This window comes from Chelonoidis abingdonii, chromosome 10 (genome assembly GCF_003597395.2).
Source record: "Chelonoidis abingdonii isolate Lonesome George chromosome 10, CheloAbing_2.0, whole genome shotgun sequence".
NCBI lineage: Eukaryota > Metazoa > Chordata > Testudines > Testudinidae > Chelonoidis > Chelonoidis abingdonii.
In genome coordinates, this window is record NC_133778.1 from 78516770 (window position 1) to 78534898 (window position 18129).

General features: G+C 60.6%; 1 protein-coding gene across 14 annotated transcripts in view; it reads right to left on the reverse strand.

The window, feature by feature from the left end:
• TNS1 (tensin 1) overlaps positions 1 to 18129 on the reverse strand; it is a 296511-nt gene that overhangs the window by 115017 nt on the left and 163365 nt on the right. For all 14 annotated transcript variants that reach the window (XM_032764412.2, XM_075070329.1, XM_075070328.1 and 11 more), the window contains 6 exons: positions 15690 to 15740; positions 13368 to 13490; positions 10831 to 10895; positions 9117 to 9200; positions 4229 to 4341; positions 2955 to 3015 (listed from right to left, as the gene is read on the reverse strand). In XM_032764412.2, the coding sequence (XP_032620303.1) occupies positions 2955 to 3015; positions 4229 to 4341; positions 9117 to 9200; positions 10831 to 10895; positions 13368 to 13490; positions 15690 to 15740 (497 nt within the window). The remainder of the gene's footprint in view (positions 1 to 2954; positions 3016 to 4228; positions 4342 to 9116; positions 9201 to 10830; positions 10896 to 13367; positions 13491 to 15689; positions 15741 to 18129) is intronic.

Sequence of the window (18129 nt, forward strand, 5' to 3'; positions counted from 1 at the left end):
CCGGCAGGGGGAGCTCACAAGTATCATGGCTGGGACAGCAGTTGTTTTTGTATAGGTCCTACGAGAAACAACTCCTTAGTCTAATGGTTTGAGCAGAATACGACCCAGGATACACAGCACCCCACAGCTCTGCCCCTACCTGTCTATGGGCCAGTCACTTCCACCTCCTTTGTTCAGCAATCTCCTCCCTCGCCCCCCACCAGCCCGCCCAGTGGATGTATGGCCCATGGGAGTTAATCCAAGTGGTTTCATCACTCGTTGGCCTTGGGGGCTCAGCTTTCATGGGTGAGATAAACTTGGGGTTTATCAGCAGCTTCCCATAGGCAGGCTAGTAAAAGCTGAAAGATACAACTGGGCTGGTGGTAAATTTCATTGAAGAGGTGGCATCAGGCCAGGTTAGAAACACACGTGTCCTGTATGGGTAGGTCACATATTAGAGAGAGGGGGGTGCAGCTAGGCAGGCCAAGGGGACAAGGGACGAAAAGAGACAAGCGTTTTTCCACACACCCTTGTCTGTGACGGTGTTCACAGAGGCTGTGTCTACACTGCTTTGCAAACTGGCGTCGGGGGGATCTGGAATTGTGGACTCGGTGGTTCCAAAGCCTGCACAGGAGTGTCCACACTGCCTTGTAAAGCTGGATTTACAACTGCTGGCCCCAGGTCTCACTGCCGTGCTAACTCCACAGGCCTTCTGACGGGTCTGCAGCTGGAGCTGTGTCCACACTGCAAAATGGCAGCGACTGGACCCCAAGTCGCAGCCGGACTCACACTCTGACCCACCCCCCTAGCAGGGTCCTAAGACCCAGGTCCTCAGTTCCTGCTGACCCGAGCCAGTCTGACATGGGTGTGGATGGAAGAGGGGCTTGGGTTCAAACCTGAGTGAGAGCCCAGGCTTGAAGCACAGTGTAGACATACCCAGGGTGTCCACCAGGGCACAAACACCCCAACCCACCACCTAGCTTCAAATTAGCACATGGAAACCAGACTGCCCTCTCCCCGCTGCACACATCAGCGCTGGGGCCAGGCGGGCGCCGGGTGAGACAGCTCAATGGGGAGAGGGTTGGAAGGTGAGGCTGTGGGAGCCAGGCTGGGAGCTGACCCCACCTTTGCCCCAGCCTCGATGTGGCGTTGAGTGGCTGGAGGTAGCAGGTGGGTGCCAGTCTATGCTTGCGCTCCCTACCCCCCGACTCCTGCCCAGATCTGCTTTCCTGGGAGGCGGGGAGGGAGATGCCATGAGGGAGCATGTTTGCGACACTCCCAGCCCCATTCCTCAGCCCAAGGGGTTGGGAGATGCACAAAGTGCTTTGAGATACCCAACAAGCACGAATGATGTTACATCCCTGCTTCCCAGCCACTGCCCCATGTCCCAGCACTGCAGCTGCCCTTGTGACCACAGCTCTGGGCTTCCTCTGTCTCCCTTAGGGGAGGATCCACCAGCGTGCACCATCGAAGTCCCCCACGAGCCCTCAGGGCCTTGTGCTGCCTGGCCGCACAGGACGGAACTTCCCCCCAAGTGCATTGTCTGTCTCCCATTCGACTGGGCCTCGCTCACACTCCATGGGGCAGGGGCTGCCCATCACCCGAGCCCTGGAGCCAGCCAGGAAACTTCCCACGAGGTGCTATGTTGAAGGACAAACAAATGCAGATCTCTCGGCCGGAGAAAGCATGTGCCCCTGCTCTCTGGGCACCAGGGTAAGAGCGCCATGCCTGCTAAGGAAGGAAGGGCTCCCTGCCCTTCCAGACAGACGGCTGCCGAGCTGCTCAAAGGTCCTGGTGCATTGCCTGATCACTGCCCCCCCACACCGGGGAGGGTGGGCGACGAAAAGGCACTACAAAATGATCCTCTGGCAGAGCCCAGCCAGTGGCGTCCCTGCTGCTTCGTGGGGAGAGGGCCCATGGAGAACTGAACGACGTCTCCAAACACACCAGGAGGGGAGGGCAGTTTTTAGGTCAGATGCGCTGATCCGCCAGCACCGCCAGGATCCTTCGGAGCAGGTCAGCCGCATGTCAGAGGCATGTGTCCAAAGCAGGTCTGGAGCTTCCCGGGGAAGATTTCTTCTGGCCCGGCCTCATGGGTGGCGCATAGTGGAGGCAGGCGGAGGCTAAGCCTCCCCTAACCTCACACCGCTGTGGGGTGGGAAGGACAATGGCGGATTTGGGACCCCCAGAAAAATCTCCCCCCACCACGGCTCCGGGGCTGCCACGGTGACAAAGAGCTTTTCCAGTCTCGGGGCCACAAGGGGAGGGGTACGGGGGGGCGAGGTCTCAGGGGGGAAAAGGTGGAGTGAAGGCAGAACAGGGGCAGAGCCACAGGGTAGGGGCGGAATGGGACAGGGGCTCCGGCCTCAGAGCTCTCAGCCCATCTCCCCCTGCCCCATAGCTCCGACCAAGGTCTCAGCCCCCTGCCAAGGGGAAGCTTCACTGGCTGCCCATGCCTGGCCCGACCTGGAGCAGTGCAAACTCCATAGCAAGTTCGAGTGAGGACAGACGGAAGGGAAGGGACAGTCACCTCCTGGACGGCCTGAGATCTCAGCCTAGGGTGACCAGATGTCCCGATTTTATACGGACAGTCCCAATTTTGGGGTCTGTTTCTTATATAGGCTCCTATTACCCCCACACCCACCCCCTGTCCGATTTTTCACACTTGCTGTCTGGTCACCCTGTCTCAGCCTAGTGCTCGGAACAGGTTGGGAACAAGTTGCCAGAGGGAACCAGACTCTATGTGGCCAACATGAACCATAAGCCCAAAGTGCAGCTTGTTTCTACTCTGAACTCTACCCTTCCCTGACAGGACCCCGCCGTGTTTCACACCAACACCTGAGCTCGTCGGAGTCCGAGATGCAGAAAGCCCATTGGGTCACCCGGGACCATCTCTGGGACAGCAGACAGTCACGGGAACCGGACGTAAGGGCCTGGAGGGAGAGAGAGGAACCCAAGAGTGGAGTGATATTTACTAGATCCCGGATGTGTACACCGGCTGCATGGCCTGGTAGATCTTCAGGAAGGGCCGGCAACCTAGAAGACACAGATCAGAAATGGAGAGAAGGAGCATTCGTTAGCCAAGGGGATTAGTCACTGGGAAGGAAAACAAAGAGGGGGCCAGGGTGGAGGGGGCCAGGGGGATGGGGATCTTTCCCTAGCCTGCCTGCTTCTCGTGCCTTCCCCAGGCCTGGACAACAGACGCCCCAGACACGTGGGGGTGGGAGCAGAGAGGTCCCTCTACATTGTCCGCCCTTCATCCTGGCAGACCTACGTGAGACGCGGCAGGCCAACGGCCAGCCCTTGGGGTCCAGGGTCCCTCACAACTAGCAGTGAAGAGAACTCAGTGCACCAGCCAGGGGTGCTCCAGCCCCTGCTGATCACAACAGAGGGGACCCCATGCAACTTCCAGGCTGATTACCCAGAGCATGGTAACCCCTCTGCTTGGCGGCGGTGTGTCTGGGGGCCGGGCCACCACTGAGCCCAACTGTGGCTCCATTCTGGAATCCACCAGAAACGGCCACGCAGCAGATCTACGAGCCGATGGCACAGATGCTCTGTCTACACTAGAGCTCCCACCACTGCCATCCCCAGCAGAGCTGCACGGTGGGTAGTGACTAGGTGATCGCCCTTCCCTCCACCTGCTCGGGGTAGTGCACCCCAGGGGGGCAGGACACAGGGCGGGGCTGCTCTCAGGCATCCCAGACTCCCACCAGGGCAGGTGGAGAGTCCAGGGCTCCCCACAGAGACCTGGGCTCTCTGGACAGGTCGTACCATGGCCCGGCTCCAGCTTCTGGCCTAGCCAGGGGACGGAGCCTTGGGGAGCAATGGAGGAGCAGGGGGTGGGGCTTTGGGGCTCCTGCACGTGTACCGCTTTAGCCTTTGGAAAAGCAGTCACCTTACCTAGTGAGGGGAGAGACACAGCGGAGGTCCAGGCACGTCCTGCTGACAGGGCACTAACCAGATGGGCACATGTTCCTTGGAGGGAACGAACACCCCACCAAAGCAGCCCCTCCAGCCCCCATTGTTAAAGGCTGCAAACCCGGCCAGCAGGAAGCTACCCACGGCAGCCCCTGGCTCCCACGCAGCATCTGGTCTCACTTGCACGTACCCAACCCTTCTGAAAAGCTGGGGGGGTTACCCACCCCCGGGCCTCCTACCCCTCATGCAGCCTCTGTGCCCCTGGAAAGTAGAGTCGCCTTGGGGGGCAGCAAACAGCCCTCCCGTGCCGGAGCCGAGGGACACTTACCACCTTTGGACTCGAAGTTGGGGATCCCGTGCATGATGACATGGTGCAGGAACAAGGGCTTGTTGTTCATTTTGATGGTGCCGGACAGCAGGCCGCTGAAGTAATGGACATACCTGGGGCAGAAACCAGCGTGGGGTCAGGTTAACAGCGTCTGTGCGTGGCCTGTTCACACTGCTTTGGTCTCCTCACTGCAGAAGGGGGCTGGGCACCTGCCCCCTATTCCCTCTGCTCCTTTCCTTCCACCCGGGCACCCCGCTCAGTAGCCCTACTCATCTGTAAACTAACCCTTCGGCTCAGCTGCCTGCATCCCAAATGTGCCCCAGAATCCTTTGCTCCAAAGGATACACCCTGGCAGCTGATGCCATCGGATCCAGGCTGAGACTCAAAGGCGCCGACTGAGCAGAAATAGGGTGGCCAGAAACTTCACAGCCAGGAAGGAGGGTTTCAGGACTGGCTAGAAGGCCCAAGGGGTCTCAAACCTGGGCCTTCAAAGCTGCCAAGCAGCAGACATCTCCATAACCAGCTCATGTTACACTACCCACAACCCGCTGAGGACACACACCACAGGAAGTCCCACCTCAAGAGCTCTGACAGGCAGCAGCCTTGTGGCTGCTGATTGGCTCCCTGCCCTATATAAATAAACCCAAGAAGCATTCCTGGAAGCGTCCAGACAACAGGGCACCTCTCCTGTAGCTGCCACCGCCATTCCTGCTCGGTTCTTTGACCTCACTCTGATTTGGACGTCGTTTCCTAACCCCGAACCTGTAACTTGACTCAGACTCTGATCCGTGGTATCGGCCCCGACCTGGAACTTGCCTGCATCTGTCTTATTCTCAATCCCATTCCTAATGGTTCCTGACATTCTCTTCACTTTTTTGACTGCCGCTGCAGATTGAATGGGTGTTTTCAGAGAATCATCCACAATGGCTCCAAGATCTTTCTTGAGTAGTTACAGCCAATTTAGACCCCATCATTTTGTACGTATCACTGGGATTATATTTTCAGTGTTCGTTACTTTACATTTATCATCACTGACTTTCATCTGCCATTTTCTTGCCCACTCAGGCAGTTTGGTGAGATCCCTTTGTAACTCTTCACAGTCAGCTTTGGACTTCACTATCTTAAGTAGTTTTGTATCGCCTGCAAACTTTGCCACTTCACTGTTTACCCTTTTTTCCAGATCATTTACGAACATGCACTGTGATTTTCACTCCATGAAAGAAGTGGCATTTTTTACCCACGAAAGCTTATGCCCAAATAAATCTGTTAGTCTTTAAGGTGCCACAAGGACTCCTCGTTGTGTGTGTGGATACAGACTAACACAGCTACCCCTCTGATAATAAGATAGGAGATATCATAATGCCACTGTCCAAATCCATGATACACCCGCACCTTGAATGCTGTGTGCAGTTCTGGTCACCCCTAGTCCACCCCTCGCGACCTACCCATCAGTGACAAAACATGAGGCTGTTGGCTGGTGGGACCACGTGTCCCTACTGAATTCTCCAAAGTGGAACAGCCTGGCCTGAAATGTCTGACTGGCCAAAGGAGAACTCCTTCTAGACTATTGGCAGTTCAAAGCTGGGCCTTAGTCCACTGAATGGGTCATCTCCTCCAAGCCTCCAGTAGGATCCAAATTTGACTTGCCGCATCAGCGTCACCTGCTGCTGTTGACCTGCGTATGCACAGACCAGCTAGCCGGGGAGATGGTGCAGGCTTGCTGGGGTACATTCTTGTGCCCAGGTAAGCTCGCTGAGCAGAACTCCTTCCCTCACACACAGCTCACACTGGATATGGCTCAGAGTCCCAAGCGATGTGATAAATCTAACGAGGGTCCCGTCCTCACAGTGGTTCCAGGAGCGGGGCCACTCATGACATGACACAGTAACCCAAACTGGGGAAGAACTGCTGGGCTAAGAGTGCCAGGATGGACAGGTGGAAATTGAGAGAGTGAGAAAACCGTGAAACCCACAAGCTTTCAAACTACAACGTAAGCTTCTTCCACGGACCATCTCAGCCCAGATCCTCAAAGATATGTAGGCACCAAACTCCTGTTGCTTTCACCTTATCCCTCGGAGGACATGGGCCCTCCACCCAAACCCTCAGCCTCAGTGAGCAGCTGGGTGTTCTGGGCATCCAGGCACCGGCGCTTGCCCTGCATGGATCCCAAGGTGTTGAGCTGAGGTTGGATTTCTCCCACCAGCCAGACCAATCTGGATTCCAATCCATGTTCACACCTGCCCAGGGGCTGCTCTGGTTTCTAGACTAGGGTGCGAGGGCATGAGAGCAAGGGAAAGCCCAGGGGCGCAAAGCTGGAGGCAGAGGCAGCAGTGGGCGAGGAGACGGGCACGAAATCTCCCTCTGGTTCTATGGATCTCCCTGCGGCACCAGGAAAACCTCCCTCTGGCTGCAATTCAGCAGCTCCAGCGCCGTGAAGGGATGAACTGGGACAGCGGCCTGGGCAGCGGGAGGCCTCTGGTGCCACCTGGTGGAGCAGAGGGGAACGCATGTTTGACACCCGCGAGTCCTGCAGGGAGCCCCGGGGGGAGCACTGCCCCACTCATTGACCTGCACCACCTGGGCCAAGCAGGGGCATCCTACCCGAGGGCTGCTGTCACTTCGCCCCTGGGCCCAGCCTCCTGGCTCCCTGCGTGTGAGCAACCCCTGCCCCCGCCTGCTCTCCCCTCCTGCCATCGACCAGCCCTTGGAGGCAGGGCTGAATTCCAGCCCTGGCAGGAAATCGCACCCAGGGCTGGGTCCCTTTCAGGAGACGAGGGGGCAGTGCCACTTGGCCTGGGCTTCTGAGCCAGCATGGCCCAGGGGTAGTTAGGGGGGCAATTCCCTCAGGGGTTGTTCCATAATTGTCCACTAGCAGGTGCCTTGCACCATCCTCTGCAGCAGCCGGCACCAGGCCCTGTCCGAAACGATCAGGCAGCGCCTGGTTCCTGCTTGGTTCAAGGCAGAAGCAACTGGCTACTCGGGGCGGGGGCAGCGCTGGCCCCGTGGCTTTAACCGGCCTGTGTAATCTGATGGGCAGCCGGCTCCTCTATTGAAGCACTCGTGGCACGCCCGGGAAGTGGAAGTCGCAGGGCCCTTACCGAGTCCCCGATCGCGCCAGCCGGATGTTGGCAGGAACAATGCCAAGGGCCGACCTGACAGGGCGTGGCCCAGGAAACCCCAGATCAGCCGCAGCCACTGACAGAGCTCAACTCCCGCTTGGTAGACGGGCCCCGATCCCGAGCCGGTGCAAACGAGACCCGCGCAAGGGTGTGGGAGGGTCACTCGAACTGCTGCCTCAGCCCCTGTGTGCCTTTATATGGATAATGCCCTGCAGACAACTTGATACGCAAACATGCCCCACACCCAGAGCTGGACAATGACCGGCAGCACAAATCCTGCTTGGAGAAAGGAAGCATTTTCCTGTGTTTACTCTGCTCAGTGGCCGGTTTGCAGCCCGGCCTGGTGCAGGTCACTAAGAGCCATGGGCACCAAAGCTCAGCGAAGAAGCTAGATTTGCAGTGCAAGGCAAGTCTCCTTCCCTGGGAGGCACCTTCAATTCCCGACAGCCCGGAGGGGTCCTGGGCTGGCTGCTTGTGCACTGCACTGCAGCCATCTGCTGTCTGTGCGTCTGTGCCACGGGTGGGGCATTCACTCACCCAGGTTCCTCTGGGTTGGGGACTCAGCTGAGTAAATCCCGAACTCGGCTCCGCACCATTAATCTGCCCAGGCTTCGGGCAGAGCAAGGGGCATGTGGAGGGTGCATGGCAGGCCATGCTGGTCCACAGGAGGCGCGTCCCCAAGCCCTTGTCAGGAGAGTTTCCCCTGGGCTCCGTGGCTGTGGGAACGCAAAGCCCCACCCAGGAGCGGCACCAGACTTTCTGGTGCCCTAGGCAGAATTCGGGGGGCTGCATTTTGTGCGCTTCCCACGGGGCGCGTGGGAGCTTCCAGTTCCGCTCCCATCACGCCGCCGAAGAAGGACCCTCCGCCGAAATGCCACAGGCGACAGCGGCAGTAATTGAGCTGCTCAATTGCCTGCCGCTGTTTTCCACGGCACGTCAGCAGAAGGTCCTTCTTCGGCAGCACAACGAGAGCAGAACCGGAAGCTCCCGCACACCCCGTGGGGAGTGCACAAAATGCCGGTCCCCGAATCCTGGCACCCTCGCCTAATGGAAGTGCCGACCCTGGCCCCACCCTGAGATCCTGGCTGAGTGCAGGAGCCAGGGTACAAAGGACAAGCCCCCCACACTCACTGCCTCAGCTCCTCGCTCTCGTTTGGGGTCTTGATATTTCCTTTAAAGCAAGGACAGAGCCGACCCAGAACCTCAAACCCAGCCTGCCAGGCAGGGGGGATCAAGCCTGAGTCCAAGCCCCTGCCTATGGTCGGGGTCCGGAGCAGATTCAGAGCCAGAAGGGGCCCAGTTTCTGGATCTAGGCCAGGCAGCCTGCCCCTGCTTCCCAGCCGTCTAACCTGCAGAGGGGGGCCAGGGTTTACCCAGCTACCTCTGCTGGAGGGCTTCTCCCCCTCCCAGTTTGATGCACCACACACCAGGCATACCGAGTCCTGGCACCAGGTGGCATCTTCTCCCACCCGAATCCACGGCCCACACACACCAGGTCCAGGCACCACACGCCCGATCAAACACCGGCTCAGTCACCACCTTTATTTCCATCACCAAAGGCACAAGCAAACTGCCGAGGGGCCCGGGCTAGTGCTCACAGCTCTGGCCACTAGGGTGCCCAGACAGCAAGTGTGAAAAATCAGAACAGGGGCTGGGGGGTAATAGGAGCCTATATAAGAAAAAGACCCAAAAATCTGGTCTGTCCCTATAAAATTGGGGCATCTGGTCACCCTACTGGCCGCTGGGGAGGGAGGAGCCGCAGGACTCACCTCTTCTGTGAGGGCTGCCCAACTGGCAGCACCTTGTCCTCGTAGAACCTCTTCATGGCAAACCTGTCGAGGGCCTGGTCCGCGCTGCGGGGGGAAGGTGCACGCGGTCAGAGGGGCAGGGCGAGGCGGGCTCCGGGCGGCAGTGAGGCCAAGTGCGTGGGAGGGCCTGGCCCCGACACATATATAAACAGCAGGCGCCGGAGAGCCCACTGGGGCCATTTCAAGGCCCTTCGGGTTTTATCTGAGGCAGTGGGAGTCCCTCAGGGCTTGTTTGGGGGTCAACAGTGATGTGCATTGACAGGGCTACACGGAAAGCCCAGGGGTAGCAGAACCTGCTCTGGGTCCCAGCAGGGGGGCATGGGCAGAGCTGTGCTGGCACCAAGGATGGGACTTGAATAGCAGGGGGCTGCAGGTAGGAATTGAGTTAGCAGAGCTGTGGGGGGCCCAGGGCTGGGCTAGCAGGGGCTGCGAGTCGGGAGTGAGGGGCACCGGCAGAGCTGTGGGGGGCCCAGGGCTGGGCTGGCAGGGGCTGCGGGTCAGGAGTGAGGAGCATCAGCAGAGCTGTGGTGGGAGCCCAGGGCTGGGCTAGCAGGGGCTGCGGGTCGGGAGTGAGGGGCACCGGCAGAGCTGTGGGGGAGCCCAGGGCTGGGCTAGCAGGGGCTGCGGGTCGGGAGTGAGGGGCACCGGCAGAGCTGTGGGGGAGGCCAGGGCTGGGCTAGCAGGGGCTGTGGGTTGGGAGTGAGGGGCCCTGGCCGAGCTGGGGGAGAGCCCAGGGCAGGTTGGGACTAAGGGTACACCAGGCCCGGATGAGCAGGGGGTGTGGTGGGTCAGGGCTGAGGTGCCCTGGCAGCATCATGGAGGGAGAGCGGGGTGTTTGCCCAGAGCGCCTCTCCCCATCCCAGCCAGCCCCACCCTTCGCCTGCCCTGGCTCCAGAGCTCACCCCCGACATGCGCTGCCCGGGTCCCGGCTGCTGTCTCCACAGGGACGCACCGGAGACCCCGGCTTGGGAGGCAGCTCCAACTGCCCCTGGATTTACGGGCAAAGCCAGAGCCGGTTGGATCGACACAGACCTGGAATGGCCACTGCAGCCCCCTCTAGGCCCAGCCCACGATGTCCAGCCCCGGGAACCCTGCAGGCTGCACTCCTGCAGCATCCCCCGACCACCCCATTCTGCCCCCAACCGAGGGGCCGTCAGCCCTTGGCCACCTTTCCCTGCTGCCAGGGACCCTCTTCTCCTCTCACCGGGTGGGTTTGCTAGTCTGGAGGCCAAGGGTCCTGTATCCCATTAGCAGCCCCCTACCTATCCTGCCCCCAGGAGGTGATCTCCTCTTCTCCCTCCTCGTCTGCCCCGTCCGCTGCCCTCTCAGCTGGCTGGTTCGGGCGGACGGTCCCTCTGGGCCGGGCCAGGGAGATGCCAGGGGCCGAGAAGCTGCCAGTGGTCCCCCAACCCCCAGGAGGAAGAGGGGGTGGGCACCAGTGCCCAGACCCCAACCCAGAAGCGGGGGCTGGGCCAAAGGCACCATCACCACTGCTGGGAAGGGGGAGGACGCTGAAGAGAAGCGGCATCCTGCTGAACCAGGCTCCGAAAGGTGGGTTCCCGGCTGGTTAGCTCCACGGGATAAGGCACTAAGGCTTTGGGGAGAGGGTCTGGAGGAGACACATGGGGTGCTGCTCCAGGTGCCCCACCCTCCCCGCACGCCAGGCTCCTCTCACCTGGCTGAAATATTGCTGTAGTGCATGTAGGCGGCCACCACGACTCCCATCCGGCCTCGGTTTCCCTGCAAGAGACCAGAACAAAGAGGGGGGTTGGGCATCCCAGGGGGCATCCAGAGACATCCCAGAGTCCGCCAGCCAGCGGCAGGGTCCTTTGCGCAGGGCCTGGTTCGACGCTCACTGAATGCAAAGACTCCCCTTGATTTCAACAGACTTTAGAGTGGCCCGGAGTGCTGCACTGCTGGCGTGGTAACCAGCCGCCACGATCCACCCCAGAGGTGGCTGCATTTCAGCAGCCAGCAAAATGTTCACAATATTTCCAGCCTGGAGCGCCCAGAGCGATGCACCAGGGAAGGAAGGCGCTAGAGGAATCCGAGGCATCGGTGCTGGGATCTCAAATTTGGCCAGCCTGATGAATAACACCCTGCAGAAGCTTTTTACAGTGGTGGGATTGTTGTGCCTGGATTTGCGTTCCTAATTCTGTATCACGCACACGGAGCGTGTTGTCATGCCTGACTGCCTGCGTGTTCCCCCACTCCTGTATCTTCTAGACCAGAGGTGAAGAGTGGGGGGTTGGGCATGTCGGGTTGCATGCCCCCCCCGATTGCTCGGTCACATGGGCTGCGCCTGAGGCCGGAGGAACAGCTGGGAGGGGTGGCTGCTTTCCGGGCGGGGGGGCGCTGCCGGGCGGGGGGCGTGACTCGAACTGCTCCGGGGTTGTGCCCCCCCCGTCACTATCAGCCGACATGGGTTGTCTCTGGGACCCACTAACGTGTGTGTGGTCAAGTTAACCTTACGAGTGGCTAAACTGTGCAAGGGGCCACTCTCGGCCGCCGGTGACCAGAGGCTGCAGCCTGTGGTGCACGTTTGCTCTCAGAGGGGAGGATCTCAGGAGCCCTCTCCAGCATGAGTCGCTTATGTTCTGCCTGCGACTGTGGTGGTTTTACCTAGGCCCGGACAAGCGAGGCTGCAGGGTCAGGCCCACTGCATCGGGCCTTCAGCAATAGAGGAGATGCTGTTCCTGTCGGCCAAGCCGATGCTTCGGGGTCGCTAAATCTGTCCTGGCTGCAAGGCAGGTCAGAGTGAGGGTCTTTGCAGGGGGCGGCTGGACACAAGGAAAAACGTGACCCTTTGGAGGCTCCAGAGATGGAGAGCAAAGATCCTGGGCTAGAAGGGGCTGGTTTGGGTGGACTCCCTTGGGGTGGCTGGAATGTGAAACGAGCCCACGTGCGTGCGTTTACATTGTCCACTAGGGATGGATTCTCCTTTGACTGGTGGTAAAAGGGCCTGTTCGTCCTCCTGATTTGCGGGACCTGTGAAATCTGCTCCAGGGCCCATGAAAAGCCATGCCCCCACACAATCCTTCTTCACTTGCTGGGCCTATCCACTGTCCCTGGGTGCTGTTAAACAGCTGCCACGTCCCACCCCAGAGGTGGCTGCATTTCAACGGAGGGTGAAAAGTTGTGGGTTAAATTTCTTTTTCTGTAGCATCTCGTTTGTACCTCTTTCCTCCCAAAGCACCTTGCCAGCTCTAGACGTACAGCAACACTGAACTGCAGCCACCTCTGGGATGGGTCAAAGGCAACCAACACACACACAAGGGGGTGGGGTAGGATTTGACACAGGAGGTGACCGTGGCAGAGTCTGACCCCAAGGACCCAGCGAACCCAGGAGTTTCAATCTCGTTGCACTGGGCAGTGACTCAGACAGACGCTGAGCACAAATCTGATCCCGCCGGGAGGGCCAGGCTCCATTCAGCTGAGCTGGGAATGCCGAAGGGGGTGACACGTGGCATCCTGACTCAGTCTCTGCTGGCGCTGAAGGCCGGGTGGGGCTTCCCAGGGGGGCACAGGGCTGGCCGTGGAGCTCTTTCTTTTGAGTCCATGATGTTAAGGGGCCACGGACCTGCCCCTGCCCCTGCGCCCCATCTCTCCCCTTGTCCCTAGTTCAGCCCTCCCGGGAAGTGTTCCAGGTGCTCCCCATCTCCCCCGGGCCCTGCTCCCGCTCCCAGCTGCTCTCCCATATGTCCCTGTGCCCTGTGTCACGGAGTCTGGCCCTGCACCCCTCTTCCTGGGACCCACAGTGACTTTTATCCAGCCAGTAAAACAGAAGGTTTATTGGACAACAGGAACACAGGTTACAGCAGAGCTTGCAGGCACAGTCAGGACCCCTCCACTGAGTCCTTCTGGGGGTTCAGGGTGCTTGGATCCCAGCTAGGATCCCCTGAATTCCTCCCCATAGCCCAAACCCAAACTGTCCTGCCTCTCCTCCTCCGGCCGAAAAAACCCCTTTTTTTCCTTCTCTTCCGCCCAGCAGCTCCCCCTCCCCCCTGCCGGCTCACATTACAACCTGACTACCTGTCCCTCACCTACAGACATCCCCTGCTTTCCCGTTCCCCACACAGACAGTCCCTACTCCATCACACCCTGCCCCCCAAGACACCATCCCCCTGCTTCTCTCCCCGCTCCAGGAGTGGGGCCGCTCAGCCCAGGCCATTGGCAAACAGGCCCTGCCCCCCGGGGGGCGCTCTCGCTCACCTTGTTGTGGAGCACGACCACGTTGTGGGGCTCGGCGCTCAGCCACGTGTCCATGGCCTTGCAGATGCTGCAGATCTTCTCCAGGGCAGGCGTGTGCAGGTCGGGCCACCCGAAATCCAGCACCTGGGATGGGCAGAGACAGGGGGGAGGAGGAGGAGGAGGCTGGAGGAGATGAAGGCTCCCCCTCTGGGGCTTTTGTAGATGCCCAGGGATCCTCATGCCAGCCTGGCCTCATGGGTGCTGCCGCCCGCCGGGTAACCTGTCCGGGCAGGACCCAGAGTGTGCAGACCCACTCAGGCGGCCGCTGCTTGGGAGATGCAGGAGACTCCCTTCCAAGGGCAGAACAGGTCTTTGCCTTGAGGTATTTCCACAGGGGGGCCTTGCCCACACCTGGCACCCAGCAGGAAGGGGAGGGCACCGTGCCAGCTGCCCAGGGTCCTGGGCTAAAATGTGGGGCCAAAGCAGCTCTGGTGTGGTGCCATCAAGCCCCATGGCAAAGCCCCACCCGGCTGCATTGGCTGGCCTTACCCGCCCCCTCCAGCCTGAGGGGAAGGACACACGTGGGACGGCAACGGAGGGAGGGCATGAAGCCAGCAATGGGAAGTGCTGAACCAGGACCTAGGGGGAAGAGGGGTGGGCTGTGTGGTACCTGGATGGGAAGGGGTTAATTGCGTCCAGCGCCAGCCTGGCCTGCATCCCTGCTTTGCACAGGCATGGCACCACGGGAGGGGCCGTGTGCCACCCTGACTGATTGGCAGTGCAGGAGGCAGGGGCTGGAGCCACCCCCAAACCTGGGGCCCCACCCTGCCAGCTCCCGTAAGGCGGGGGCAGGGTATCTCCCAAGGGCAGGGCTGGGGGGCTCTGCCTCCCGTCCGGCCCAGCAGGTAGGCCCGTTGGTAAGGGAGCATGGTCCAGGCCTTGGCTGCCCGCTCAGACTGACCACAAAGGGAGCCAATCTGAGGCAGCAATCCAGCAATCTGCTGCCGACAGCAGCCTCCGGATCTGACCCACTGAGGCAGGAGGTGAAAGGGGCTGGAGTCCACCCCCGAGCCCCGGCCCACCCGACTTTCCCCTCTTCCTTGGTGCTACCCAGCTGCAGAGACCCAGGCGACTCCTGGCCTGGGCTGGTTTCTCTCCTCCCCGGAGACGACCCCCAGGTCCATCCGTTCCCGCTGCCCCAGCACTATCGACCTGCTGTCGACTGCTCCCGCCAGCGCCTGGCACACCGACGGGGCTTGCGGCGTGCTAGCCGTCTCTCCGGGACTGGCGCTGGGGGCAGGCGGGAAGGCCTGCCTGGCTCCCAGTCCCTGCACAGCCCTTGCGGCTGCCAGAGACAGCAGGAGCAGGATGGGATTCACGGACAAAGAAAACACATCCACGGGGCTCAGGAACACTCAGCCACTGGGGGATCCAAGGGGCTGGCAGCAGCCCCGTCCTGACACGGATGCTCTTGCACTGGCGGGTCCTCCTGGGAGTCCCCTTTCCCCACTAGCAGCCCCCAATGCACCCTGGGGCTCTGGAGTCCAGGCCCCACTCTCATCCCAGCCACAGTCGTTCCACCAACTTCCAAAGACTTGCTGGGATCAGGGCCGGGCCCATTGCAGCTGGCAGCCCCCGGGCTCGGCTGGGGAGTCACAAGATGGCTCCCCAGAGCCGAGACACCATGGAGAATTGCACCCGCGACGCTGCAGGCTGAGAGGAGCCCGGCTCGCACGGGCTCGGCGAGGCTGCCAGGAGAGGCTGTTCCTCGTCAGCAGGTCTGACCGGCGTCGGGATTCCCTGGCACTTCTGTAACCCCCGTCACACCCGCGGGGGCGCCAGTGACCTGGGGTTCGTCACTGCAGAGATTTTCATTTAGCCAGGCCCCCACTTCTGTTCTGGGGCTGGGGGAGGGGGAAGAGAGCTCTCTGGGCACGAAAGAGGGGCAGGCCTCACCGCCCCACCGCCCCAGGGCCTCCCCTGCCTTGGGGGACGCCCTGTGGGGCTCAGAGGGGTGCTCCTTTTCCATGTCCCTCGGCATCTCCTCCGGGGCTGTCCAGGACGGGGCTCTGGTGATGTGGGCCATTGGGCCCTGGGCAGGGACCTGCCAAACTCATTGCTTATGGGTGGGAACACTCCTGCCTCGTGACCTGTGCCCCCGGGGGGCAAAACAACGTGCCAGGCAGCACACTCAACCCCCGCAGGGCTCTGTGCACCACTGCAGGAGAGAGCGAAACACCCAGGATCCTTCCCCTCCAGCCCCCTCGCCAGACTCCAGCTCCTCCTCCCCTCCCCCAGCCCCCAATGGTGCCCAGAGCACCCCCCATGGCCGGGTGCACTTACCCTGGAGTGCAGCTTGCTGATGTCGTGTCTGCGCTCGGACAGATTGAAAAGCTTCGGAAAGAAGGAGAGAAAAGGGTCAGAAGACGAGCAACGGTGGACAAGGACACCCCGGCCACAGCCCCAGTGACAGAGTGCAGCACCCCCCACCCACACTGCACAGACCCAGCCCCAGTGACAGAGTGCAGCACCCCCCACCCACACCGCACAGACCCAGACCCAGCCCCAGCCCCAAAGCCCCCCACCCACACTGCACAGCCCCAGCCCCAGTGACAGAGTGCAGCACCACCCACCCACTCTGCATAGACCCGGCCCCAGTGACAGAGTGTAGCACCCCCCACCCACACCGCACAGACCCGGCGCCAGTGACAGAGTGCAGCACCCCCCATCCACACTGCACAGACCCGGCGCCAGCGACAGAGTGCAGCACCCCCCACCCACACTGCACAGACCCGGCCCCAGCGACAGAGTGCAGCACTCCCCACCCACACCGCACAGACCCGACGCCAGTGACAGAGTGCAGCACCCCCCATCCACACTGCACAGACCCGGCCCCAGCGACAGAGTGCAGCACTCCCCACCCACACCGCACAGACCCGACGCCAGTGACAGAGTGCAGCACCCCCCATCCACACTGCACAGACCCGGCCCCAGCGACAGAGTGCAGCACTCCCCACCCACACTGCACAGACCCAGTCCCAGTGACAGAGTGCAGCACCCCCCACCCACACCGCACAGACCCGGCGCCAGCCCCAGCCCCAGCATCCCCCGGCCACATTACACAGACCCAGACCCAGTGACAGCGCCCCCCACCCACACCGCACAGATCTGGCCCCAGCCCCAGCCTCAACGCCCCCCGGCCACACCGCACAGACCCAGCCCCAGCAACGCATGCACCCGCCCCCCCCTGCAACCACACCACACAGACCCAGCCCTGGACATTCGGCAGGGTCTAAGGAAGGATGGAGTCACAGCAGCAAGATCTTGCAGCTCTTCAGTTCAGAGCAGGGTGAGATAATACAGGGCCAGAAGGTAAGGCAGGGAGCTGGGCCCTGATGCAGCAGAGAAGGGGCAACTAGTGGGGATTTTGCTGGTGCCCCGGGACGCTCAAGAGACCCTGCTGCCCCCCCTGAACTAGCAGCACTGAGCTGCTTCAGCCCAGCACGGTACCTCCCCCAGGTGTCTGGGCTGGGAGCAAGACCTCGCACCCATATCACTGCAACCTCACAAACACAACTCTCCCCTCCAGCCTGCAGGGCAGATACAGCCCCCTCGTTCTGTCTGTGCACCAGATGGGGACCCCGGGGCTGGGCCTGACCCGCAGTAGGGAGCAGTGCCTGGACATCGCAGAGCCATTGCCACCACCCCCCTGGAGCTCAGCAAAGTGGCTGCGAGCGTTATGGCTGCCTGGCCCGGGGCGTCACGCAGCCGGTGATGTGACCGGGTGCATGGAGCTACAGGGGAATCTCTGCTCCTGCGTCAGAGAGGAGGTGGGGACCACTGCCCAGCTCCAGGGTCTCTCTGTTGGGCAGGCAGAGGTGGACAGGGCTGTTGCAGTCAATGCACGATCCTGAGTGACTGCCGCAAGAATGACCACACAGCTAGATGGCTGGGTGCAAGCCACAGCCGGCGTGACCCAGGAGATCGGATTAGATCTGGGGCGTCAACCAGAGCTCAGACTAGAGCCTGGAGTCAGAGCCCCAGAGTGGGCTCACAAACAGGTGATGTGACAACCCCGCCCTTGCCTCTGCCAAAATGGGAGGCATGTCCCAGCTGGACAGGAGCAGGATCCCTCTATGAGAGAAGGCAGAGACCCCCTGGACTGGATGATCAGACGCTCCACTTTCACAATGGAAAGAGGCAAACAGTGGGGTCCCCCGAGGATCTGTACTGGCACCTGTGCTGCTCCACATACTCATAAAAGATCTGGAAAAGGGGGGCAAGAGTGAGGTAGCAAAGTTGGCAGATGATACGAAATTACTCAGGACAGTTAAGTCCAAAGCAGATTGTGAAGAGTTACAAATCGATTTAATGAAACTGGGTGACTGGGCAAGAAAATGGCAGATGAAATTCAGCCTTGATAAATGCAAAGTAATGCACATTGGAAAACATAATCCCAACTATACATACAAAATGATGGGGTCTAAATTAGCTGTTACCACTGTGACGAACGGGGACGGTTCTTAATGTTTGCTCTGAATACTGTGTTGGTGCCTCAGTGTCCCCTAGGCAGTTCTTAATATCTAGGTGGTGGGATAAGGGTGTGTGATTGCTACAGAGGAAGGGGCCAGTGCACCTAAATGCCGGGCACTCTGTCTCCTAGCAACTGATGGCCTGGGCCCCTCCTCTGCAAAGGTGCCAGCTGAAAGTGTTGGAGACAAAGGGATCAGGTGACCTCCTGGCCCGGGAAAGGAGCTGAGCAGAGAGGAGGGGCTGGAGGGGG